Here is a 12331-nt window from a genome sequence, read left to right as displayed (position 1 = left end):
ATTTATATTAAAAAAAATAAATTCTTTATATCAAAAAAAATGTAGCAGGAAGAAACAAAAAGAAATTCCATTTAAAATTACTACAGACAATATAAAATACTTGGGAGTATTCCTGCCAAGAAATACACAGGAGTCATGTAAACACAGTTACAAAGCACTCTTTACACAGGCATATGTAACTGGAAAAATATTAATTTCTCATGGGTAGGTCAAAACATACTAAAAATGTCAACACAACCAAATTAATTTACTTATTCAGCACCATACCAAACTACCAAAGGATTACTCTATAGAACTTAACATCAAGAGAATCAAGGAAAGAAGCCTGGCAGGACCAGATATCAAACTATACTCAAGTTATAAAGAAGTCAGTAATTATTAAAACATTTTGGCATGAGTTAAGAAATAGAGAGGTTGATCAGTGGAACAGATAGGCACACAACATACTGAATCAAAGAAGCACAGAAGCCTTATGCTGGATAAACCTAAAGACCTGAGCAAGAACTGGGCAAGAACTCACTATTTTAACAAAAATTGATGGGAAAACTACAAAGAGGTCTGGCAGAAACTAGGTAAGGACAAACATTTCACACCATGCATGAAGAGAAACTCCAAATAGGCAAATGATTTAGACATAAAGTGTGACATCAAAAAACTTCGTTAAAAAAATAGGTGCATGAAAGAAATTACCTATCAGATCTATGGAGGTGGAAGAGTTTATGACCAAGTAAGAGATAGAGAGGACCACAGAATGTAAAAATGACAACTGTGATTACAAAAAAATTATAAAGCTCTTTTTCATATATAGAAACAAAAACAATTCAGGTAAAATTGTAAGAGAAGCAGGTAAATTGGAAAAAATCTTCATAGCAAGTTTCTGTGATAAAGATCTCATTACTAAAATTCTTACATATATCTATATATGTACACATATATATGTATATGGAATTTAATCAAATTTATAAGAATAAGAGCCATCCTCCAGTTGATATTCAAAGGGTATGAATACGTAGTTTTCAGAAAAAGAAATTAAACTATTGATAGCTTAAAATGAAAAAATGTTCTAAAATCCACTAATAATTTGAGAAATGTGAATTAAAACAATACCGAGGCATCACCTCACACATACTGATTGGCAAAAGAGACTTAAAAAAAGGAATATTTTAAATGCTAGAAGGGCTATAGGACAGCAAGTACATTAATGTATTGTTGGTAGAACTGCACTGTTCCAGTAATCCTGGAAAGCACTTTTAAATTATGTCCAAAAGGTTATTAAACTATGCATACCCTTTGACCCAGTAATACTGCTAAGAGATCAAAGAAGAAAAAAGAACCATCTTCTTTCACAACACAACTAATATGGAAATATGCTTTGCATGATTGCACATGTATAACCTATGTTAAATCGCTTACCATTTCAGGGAAGGAGCTGAAGGAAGGAGAAAGAAAATTTGGACAAAAAATTTGTTTTTAAATTGAATGTTTTAAATTGTCTTTATATGTAATTGGGGAAAAAAATTAAACATTATTAAAAAAAAAAAGAGAAAGTCTAGAGTGATAGTAGCATCGTTGTGCCTGTGACCAGGTCTCTGATTGGGTGGGTTATAATTGGGATGTGGGTAGGGAGGAAATAATATACCTCTAACCTACTATGGACAAATTAGGGTTAAAGCCAGAATACAGGGATAAGGAGGCTGTGGGTGCTACACAAGATGCCATGCCCACAGAGTATAGGTAGGTCCATGGGCACAACCAGGCTACATAGAGTGAGGCAGATTACACATATGAAAATTATTCCCCTGGGATTCACAGAGGTCTAGTTAGCATGCAGCTGGGGTACCACCAAGGCTTAGCTACAGAATATGTGAAAACCCCACAATCAGATGAAAAGAATCAGTGCAGCAGAATGACAGCTAATTGTAGAGGCAAAGGACCTGGGTTTTAATGCCCACTATGCTTAATAATATGGAATTTGGATGATTAATATGTCCATGACAGTACTGTGATTTTTTTTTAAAAAATCACTTCTTTACATAAACTACCTTTAACGATAACAAATCTAGAGAAAACAGACCTTCAAACGAAAATAATTGTTACCTGAACTGTCAGATCCGCCTTCAGGACTGCCACTGGAATACATCGTGGCAAGTTTCCCATCCAAGATAAATCTGAACCACCCATTGCTGCCATTAGATAATTCCAAAGCTGCTGCATCACTCCAGATATATAAGCAGTCCCTTCCTCTAATAATTGACCAGTCTCTCCAATGGTATGGTTTACCCTGCTGCAATTCTTTAGCATCTTCCTGTGGTTCATCTTCCTATAAAAATAAGAAAGTTAAATGAAACTAGGAAAATAATCTGAATTACAATAATTTAGAAAACATTTATAAAATCTGACCAACAAATGATAAATTTAGGATATAAAAAAACCTCTAAATTATAAATTAAAATATAGAGGTAAGCACGTGTATCCATACACTGGGAATTAATTTATCATAAACATGACATGTATTTATTTATTTATTTGTTTGTTTTTGCTTTTTGGTGAGGCAATCGGGGTTGAACGACTTGCCCAGGATCACACAGCTAGTAAGTGTCAAATGTCTGAGGCCACATTCGAACTCAAGTCCTCCTGATTCCCATGTCAGAGCTCTATCCACCGCACCACCTAGCTGCCCCCTCATGACAAGTTTTTAGGCCAAACCAAAACAAGTGATTAAATTATGAGTATATATAACCAGTGACACAGAAAAAGTGGCACGGTCAAAATAAACACTGGACAAGGTGTCAGAAGATACAGGTTCCAGTTCCAGTTCTTCCATTAAACAGCTGTGAGACCTAATGCAGGTTACTTAATCTCTCTCATTTGACAAGTTTTATAGTCACTTTTTTTAAGAGCAATATTACACAGGTACAAACATGTTCCTCCTCCAGAGAATATCCTTTAATATTTTGCTTCCAAGACCACTTACCTTCTCAGGTTTTGATTCCTCTTCATTTTCATCATCAGAAGAAGGTCCTGCCAAGGCTGACACTTTACTAATTACTCCAAGCCTGGCAAGCTGATCCAAAAACAGATCACCGCCTTTATCTACCAAGTCCCTTATGATCTGCAAAGCTAACAAGTGGCCGTCATCGTCATCCTACAGAAAATCAGGGAGAACGTGATTAAGACAAGTTTACTAGTTTCAATTAACTAAATTCCATTACATGCTACACAAAGAATGACATATTAATTTAAATCAAAATTTACCTGAGAATCATATGATTTCTATGATATATATAAGATAAACATATAAGAAGCAAAGAAGCTTTATTAAATAATTTACCTCTTGATCAAGAACAGTGGCAGTAATCTCCACTAGTATTGTAGGTAAATTGTGACCAGCATCAGAATCACAAACTTCTTTAAGGAGTGCTTCAGAACAAAAATGAATCATTTTTCTAATGAGAGCAAGACTTGCTTTCCTTTAAAATAAAAACAAATTATTCCCATAAAACTAAAATGAAAAAAAATAATAAAAATCACTCAAAAATAACTACAGAGTAAGAAATACTAAAATTTCCCAAATTCACAGGTGTATATGTTAAACCTAAACAGTACTATGAAGTCACAGTACAAAAGATGATAATCACAAGCAACCTAAGAACACCTTTAGTTCTTTGGTACATATTTAAGATTAGCTATGTATGTTCTTGGTTTCTTTCATAAAGTAATAACTTAGGTTATTATCAACAATGACTACTTTTAAAGGCTTCTGAAATGTTCCCATAGTACTATCATTTAACTGTCAAAGACTTAAAGCGTCATAAGATACTGGAAATAAAGTTGATACCCCCTGACTTGGGGAACAGATAAAAAAATTGTGGCTACTGAATGTAACGGAATATTATTATAAAATGACAAATGTGAAGCTAGGAAAACTTGGAAAGACTTGCATGAACTGAATTAATGCAAAACAACTCTTGAAAGTCAATTTACACAATAATCACAATGGTATAAAGGGAAAGAAATTTAAAGATTTCAGAACTCTGATAAGCAATACTGACTACAAAGGAAAGATGCTGAAGTCTGCCTCACAACTCACAGCAGAGTGGCTGTGAACCAGAAGAACAGAATAAGGCATTTTCAGACATGACCAATGTGTTGATCTGCTCTGCCTAACTATACATGTAAAAGTAAATACAGGAACAAATTCACTGGATAATTATGCCTAAGAATATTGCCAAACACTGTCAAACATAAAATAACAGCTAGTATGGAATTCACATTTCCCTCCCAAGACCTTCAAAGGTTGAAATGCTACAAAGGAAGTTATATATGCAATAATCAGAACAGAAAAACCTTCTATTTTAGATTAATTTCATAAAAAAACAATGGAAACATATATAAAGCATTTTGAGAAACAAGTGTGGAAACCTGGGGCAAATGATAAACTTGGCATAAAAGAAATTAGAATTTTCTTAAAAAGATGAACAATCAAGCTGCCTTGTAAATAATGTCATGTAATTAAGCACCTAGAAAATAAACTCTAAGTTTTTCTTCTATCTTATAATGTGTTCTAAAGTTATGATAGCTTTATTTGGTTTCCCTAAAGAGCCACAAATTTAACATCAATGTGAGGAAATGATGAGCATGTGAATCATTTACCTGATTGAAGGTAACATAGTTTGCTGAAATGTTTGTGCAAAGACTGGTAATAATCTTTTCAAGTATATTGGTGCCATTTCTGGATCTCCTTTGGGTTCATTACATTCTTCTTCATCTTTATTTGCATCTTTCTTCTTTTTATCATCTCCTTTATTGACTGGACACATCCAGTCACCTTTAAACCAGTAGGCATTGGTCAATAAAAGACATTTCTAGAACTCTTTATAACAAACAAAACTTACGTGTTTGACCAAATTTAAGTTTTTATTATCACTCACTTAAAAAAATCTATGCTGTCACTGAAATCCTAATTCAGTAGTTTTTACTTATCAGACTATTCACTTTATTAATACAAATATTTAAAAAGTTGTTAATCTAATAATGAATTGGCTTTGGGAGCAAATAATTACAAAATGATAACCTCAAGTTACATGTAAATTCTAGAACAATGTGATGAAAAGGAAAAAATTTGTCAACTAAGCAGCTATTTAATACTCTAAAATTACTTAAACTGATTTACCTCCCCAACCCAATGAGAGGTTCCAGTCATATAACCCCAACCTGAAATAATACGCAACACTACTAGTTACCTAAGATTATATAACTACTTCACATTATAGGCATGCAAAAAACTAATTGCCAAATTGGCTGAAAAGTTTAAGAAACATTACTGAAAAGAAGAAATGTTATTATTCACCTGGAGACTGAAGAATAGCTACTACTTCACTATGACCTCGTTCTCGTGCTTTATCTAAAGGAGTTTTCCCATCTTCATCCCTTAAATCAGGGTTTGCGCCATGTCTTAACAGGGTCTAGTATAAAAAAAAATTTAATGAGTAACAAAAATTTTTAGTTCTATACTCCTAGAAATTTAAAAGGAACTGAAAGATTACATGATCCAAACTCCAGTTCCTGATCTTATCTGAATCAAAAGTCCTAAAATTTTAGTTTCAGTACCAGATCTCAAACTACATTTTCAACTTAGGACAACTTGTCCCCTAAAAAAATCAAAGTTCCAAATTCAAATTACTATATATCTAAAACATCCCACATCCAAGTTCTTTGTCTCTAACAATTATACCACCACTTTCCAAATTACCTGGGACTAAAACTTTAATTCTATTATTCCTCACATGAAAAACAGGAACAAGACATGTCAGTACCTCCTTTACAATGTCTTTCATATGTGTTCATTTGCATTGTCAATCTCACCACTCTATTACAGGTCTTAATTACCTGTGCCTGATTAATCTAACAGGTTTAGCTATTCTCCCTGCCTCCAAGCTTCATCTTCTTTTAATCCAGTGATTCTCAAAAGTATAATTCCTAAATCCCTGGTAGTTCCCAAGATCCATTCAGGGAGCCTGCAACATCAAAACCAGTTTCATAATAATACTAAAATATTATATACCTATTAAAATATTGCTCTCTTTCAACGACACAGCTGTGTAAGACCAAGTGTTCTTCATACATTCCAACCAAAACAACATATCACCACAAACAATGAAGAAGTAGATATAAGAATCCAACTGTCTTCTATTAAGTCATATGTTAAAGAGATTTGTGAGTATCTCACTCTTCCCTAAATGTTGCTTTTGAAAAGTTATTTTTCATAAAAATATATTATATATGCTAACATGAATTTATTTTAAAAGAAACAATATTTCAGAATCAACTTCTAATATGAAAAACATCAGTAGATATGACCCTATAAACAAAAGCTCCTCAGTAATTTAATACTGAAAGGAGATCCTGAGACCAAAAAGTATAAGAACTGCTTCATTAAACTATCCTGCACTGTCACCAGGTTAAGCTTCTTAAAGCACTACTTGAATAATTCCACATGCTGCTAAATAGTTTACTATCAAGTCCTAATTCCTTTGCCTGATTCCTTACAATTCTCTAATACTAACTGTAGACTCCAATTAGTCTAGTCTCATGTAAAGCTTATTACCACCTTCATACCTTTATCCTCATGTTGTTCTAGGTAACTAAAATATCATATTCCTACCCTTTTGCCTGTCCCAATTCTACTCATGCTACAGTGTTCCCCTCTAGTCCTCCATGTAAGTTTTAAAGACTATTCTCTCAAAAAACAAACAAATAAATAGACTGAAACAAAACAAAAAAGGGGAAGCTACGTAGAGCAGTGGATAGAGCACCAGCCCTGAAGTCAGGAGGACCTGAGTTCAAATCCGACCTCAGATCAAACGCTTGACACTTAACTAGCCGTGCGTTCCCCAACTGCCTTAAAAAATAATAATAAATTTTAAAAAGACTATTCTATTCCTTACTCAGTTCTCCCTTTTAACTCCTAGAGACTCTTACTTTCAAGAACAGGCAATTTCATCTTGTATTTTTATCACATTAGAATCATAGAATTTTAAGTGCTGAAAAGAAACAATCTTTTTCATTTTACAAACGAAGAAGGGGTGACTGAAATAACTTCTCCAACATTACCTACCTAGTGACAGAATTAACAACTATATTCTAGACTCTTGAATTTTAGACTATATTTCTTTCTACTATTAATCAATGAGAAATTATTAGTAAGAACTTATTATGCCACAGACACTGTGCTAGGAATATAAAGAGAAAAAAATCAGAGTCTCTGCCTACAAGAAACTTACATTTCATAAAAGGTAAAAATAATAAATATTTACATGTAAACAAAATACATTCAAGTAATTTTTTGAAGAAGGCATTATCAACAACAGGCATCAGGAAAGGATTCATGTAGAAGGTAACACTTGAGCTGAGCTTTGCAGGAAACTAAGGATTCTAAAAGGTAGCAAGGTAAGGAAATACATTCTGGGAATGGGGGACAGTCAGTACAAAGGAACAGGAAAGATCTCACGCTGTATATGAAGAATAGTAAGAAGCCTAGGTCGGTTGAATCATATGAAAATTACATGAATTAAGAGAAATATATAATAGGGCTAGTAAGGTAGGTTGAAGATAGACTTTAAATTCAAAACAGAAAGAGTTTATATATTATCTTAAATGGCGCTACAGAAGTTTATTGAGTAAGGCAAGGAAATGGTCAGACCTCTGCTGTCAGAAAGTCACTTTGCAGCTGTATGAAGAGAGAACTGGAAAAGAAAGACTTGAGGCAGGTAGACCAATTAGGAGGCTATTGCAAGTCATTGTGAGGGAATGAGGGTCTGAACTAGGGTAATGGAGGGAAGGAAAGTAGAAAGAATGTATATGCACAATAAACGTAGTAGAAGTAGGACTGAGACTTGGCAAATGATTGCTACATCAGACAGAATTGACAAGACTTGGATAGAAGCTGAATAGAATAGAATCACTGATGATTCCAAGGTTAAGAATCTGGATAACTCCACAATCAAGATAACACAAGATTTAGCAGCTTTTACATTAAAAGACCGCAGGCATGGAATATAATATTCCAGAAGGCAAAGGAGACAGGATTACAACCAAGAATCACCTACCCAGCAAAACTGAGTATAATTCTTCAGGGGAAAAAAATGGTCATTCAGTGAAATAGAGGACTTTCAAGCATTCCTGATGAAAAGACCAGAGCTGAATAGAAAATCTGACTTTCAAATACAGGACTCAAGTGGAACATGAAGAGGTAAACAGGAAAGAGAAATCATAAGAGACTTATTAAGATTGAACTGTTTACATTCCTGCATGGAAAGAGGATGTTTATAACTCATGAGACCTTTATCTGTATTAGGGTAGTTGGAGGAAAAAAATTATATGTATATATATATAGAGAGACAGATAAATAGAGGGCACAGGGTGAGTTGAAGATTAAGGGGTCATATCTGGAGAATAAAATTAAGGGATAAGGGAGGATTATACTCGAAGAAGAAGAAAGGGAGAGGTAGAATGGGGTAAATTATCTCACAAAAATAAAAACAAAAAAGAAAAGTCTCTTACAGTGGAGGAGAAACGGGGGAAGGTGAGAGGGAATGAGTGAATCTTATTCTCATAGGATTTGGCTTGAGGAGGGAATAACATACACATTCAATTGGGTATGGAAATCTGTCTTACCCTAAAGGAAAATAGGGGAAGAGGGGGACAAGAGAGCAAGTGGATGATAGAGAGGAGGGCAGATTGGGAAAGGGGGTAATCAGAAGCAAATACTTCTGAAGAGGGACAGGGTCAAAAGAAAGAATAGAATAAATGGGAGGGCAGGATAGGATTAAGGGAAATAGAGTTAGTTTTTCACAACAAGTCTACTGTGGAAGTGTTTTGCATAACTGCACATGTACAACCTATACTGAGTTGCTTGCCTTTTCAATGAGGGTGGGTGGGGAGGGAGAAAGACAGAAAATTTGAAACCTAAAGTTCTAAAAACATATGTTTAAAAAAAATGTTTTCACATGCTACTGGGAAATAAGAAATACAGGAAATGCGGTACAGAAGTCTATCCTGCCCTACAGGAAAATAGAAGGGGAAAGGGATAAGAGAAGGGGGGAGAGACAGAAGAGGACAGACTAGGGGAAGGGATATTCAGAATGCATGACATCTTGGGGTGGGGGGAGGGGTGAGATGGAGTGAAAATTTGGAACTCAAAAATTTGTGGAAGTGAATGTTGAAAACTAAAAATAAATAAATTTCTATTGAAGTAAAATAAATAAATAAATAAAATTAAAAAAGAAAAAAGAATCTGGATAACTCAAGGATGATACCACCATGCCACCACTCATGACAAAACTAGATACATTTGGAAAACAAGTGGATTTGGGGAGTTTGGCTTTTATTAAATTTGATATGCGTCTGGGACGTCCAATCTAAAATGTCCAATAGACTACTGGAGATAAGACTAAAGGATAGGAGAAAGATTAGTGCTAGATAAATAAACATGAGAGCCATCTTCATAGAGATAACCAAATCTACCGGAATTGATGAGATCACTGAGAAAGCATGGAAAGAGGAGCAATGGGAATCCAGGAGGGAGCACTGATGAAACCTCACATGTGAAGTATGACGTGGATGATTATACAGGAAAAGAAAATGAGTGACCGAACAGGTATGAACAGAATCAACAGAGCAGTGTCACAAAAACTCAGAGAGAAGTAATGCCCAAGAGGAAAGAGTGGTCTACAACATCAAATGCAGTCAAGAAGCTAGGTCTGAGAAAAAGTCATTCTATCTGTGACATCAGTGACAAAGGTCATTGGTAATCTGAAGAGAGCAGTTTTGGTTGAGTGATGAGGTCCGATGTCCAACTACAAAGGGCTAAGAAGTGAATGAAAAGGGATAACAGCAATTAGAACAGGCAGCTTTTTCTAACAGTAGTGAAAGGAAGGAAAGAAATAGGCCAAAAGCTTGAGGGCACAGCAAGGCAAAGTGAGGGTTTTGTTGTTGTTATTGTTTTAAGGATGAAAAGAAGAGCTGAGCATGTTTGTAGGCAGCAGGAGCAGAACCAGAGGACTGGGAGAAACTGAAGATTAGAGAGAGAGGGAAGAGGAGACATAATGCCAGGAGACATAAGAAAATGGGATGAAGGCTACAGCATATGAAGAAATAGGCTGCAGCAAGGAGAAGGGCCATCCCTTTCTCAGGGACTGGAGAGAATGAGAGATGATGTTAAAGAGGTGTGAGATGCAGAGAGGCATATTTTCTCAACAAAATGTGAGGTGAGATACTAAGCTTAGGGTGGGCAGAAGTGCTGTAGGAAGCATACGAAGGAAAGAGGAGTTGTGTGTGACTGTAATGGAATACTATTGTGCTAAAGAAATGACAAGCAGGCAGATTTCAGAAACACTGTAAGATGATCAACTATGAACGACTAAACTCTTCTCAGCAATACAATCATCAAAGAAAATTCCAAAGTACTCATGATAGAAAATGATATCAACATCCAGAGAAAAAACTGATGAAGTCTGAACACAGATCAAATCATACTTTTCTCACTTTATTTTTTTTCATGGTTCATTTCTTTTGGCTTGTTTCTTCTTTCACAACATGACTAATATGGAAATAAATTTTACATGACATATCAAATTGCTTCTTGTCTTAGGGAGTGGATGGTGAGAGAGAGAGAGAGGGGGAGAATTTGGAACTAAAATTTTTTTTAAATAAACATTAAAAATTGTCTTTACACATAACTGGGAAAAAATACTATTAAAAAAAGAAGAGACGGCTCATTTTAAAGATTCTAAAGAGTTTACAACTCACATTTGTAATAGCACTTTAAGATTTGCAAAGCACTTTCCTCACAACAATCCAGTGAGGAAAATAGCTAATTTTTTCCCCCATTTTGGTTCTGATTTCTCCAATCACACAGTGGGAAAACATCTAAGATATGAGAAGCCTCATTTCAAATGCTTAACCAACCTCTCAGTTCCCACAAACCAGTATATACCATTTTCAAACCATGAGTATGAAATACCATAAGAGAATCTACAACAGAATATTTTTCTTGTACTGACCATAATCATAAGATTCATCAAGAACACTGATAACACAAAGAAAAAATGTGATTACATTAATGTATGTTAATCTTTCCCCTCAACATAATTTTTTTTAAATTTTATTAATTTATTTGGATTTATCAACAATCACTTCCATATGCTTTAAATTTAAAAATAAAAGTTTAAAATTTTTCTCCCCCTTCTTCCCTACCACCCCCCTAAGACAGCACACAATCTCATATAGTCTATACATTTATATTCTTATTAAACATATTTTCACATTAGTGAAGTTGTAAATAAAAATTAAAACCAATAAGAGGAACCATTAGAAAGAGGAAACAAAACAACAGAAGAGAAAAAAAAAAGATAGTGATTCAACTTTCATAGTTGTTTCTTTGGATGTGGATAGCATTTTCCATCCCGAGGCCTCTGGAGATGTCTTCGATCCTTTTATTGCTGAGAAGGGTTAAGTTTATCAATATCAGTCATCGCACAACATGCATGTTATTGTGTACAATGTTCTTTTGGTTCTGCTCACTTCACTCAACATCAGATCATATAAGTCTTTCCAGGTTTTTCTGAAGTCAGCCTGTTTATCATTGCTTATAGTACAATAGTATTCCATTACATTCATATACCACAACTTGCTCAGCCATTCCCCAACTGATGGGCATCCTCTCAATTTCCAATTCTTTGCCACCACAAAAAGAGCTGCTATGAGTATTTTTGTACATGTGGGTTCTTTTCCCATTTGTTTGATCTCTTTGGGATATAGCCCTAGAAGTGCTATTGCTGGGTCAAAGGGTATGCACATTTTTATAGCCCTTTGGGCATAGTTCCAAATTGTTTCCAAAATGGTTGGATCATTTCACAACTCCACCAACAATGCATTAGTGTTCCAATTTTCCCACATCTTCTCCAACATTTATCATTTTCCTGTTTTGTCATGTTGGCCAATCTGATAGGTGTGATGTGGTACCTCAGAGTTGTTTTGATTTGCATTTCTCTAATCAATAATGATTTAGAGCATTTTTTCATATGACTATAGATGGCTTTAATTTCTTCATCTGAGAACTGTCTGTTCATATCCTTTGACCATTTATCAATTGGGGAATGGCTTGGAGTCTTATAAATTTGTCTTAATTCTCCATATATTTTAGAAATGAGGCCCTTATCAGAGAGACTGGTTGTAAAAATTCTTTCCCAATTTTCTACCTTCCTTCTAATCTTAGTTGCATTGGCTTTGTTTGTGCAAAAACTTTTCAATTTAATGTAATCAAAATTAT

The 12331-nt window shown here is 34.6% G+C and overlaps 1 protein-coding gene across 1 annotated transcript in view; it reads right to left on the bottom strand.

Moving 5' to 3' along the window:
* Positions 1-12331, bottom strand: part of HECTD1 (HECT domain E3 ubiquitin protein ligase 1) — a 109970-nt gene that overhangs the window by 60132 nt on the left and 37507 nt on the right. Inside the window, 5 exon segments of the mRNA XM_021004235.2 lie at positions 2098-2320; positions 2975-3145; positions 3332-3470; positions 4654-4828; positions 5351-5465. Coding sequence (XP_020859894.1) covers positions 2098-2320; positions 2975-3145; positions 3332-3470; positions 4654-4828; positions 5351-5465 — 823 coding nt within the window.

The sequence above is a fragment of the Phascolarctos cinereus genome, unplaced genomic scaffold, assembly GCF_003287225.1.
Source record: "Phascolarctos cinereus isolate Bilbo 61053 unplaced genomic scaffold, phaCin_HiC Scaffold_3;HRSCAF=262, whole genome shotgun sequence".
NCBI lineage: Eukaryota > Metazoa > Chordata > Mammalia > Diprotodontia > Phascolarctidae > Phascolarctos > Phascolarctos cinereus.
This window is presented reverse-complemented; position numbering and strand designations above follow the sequence as displayed.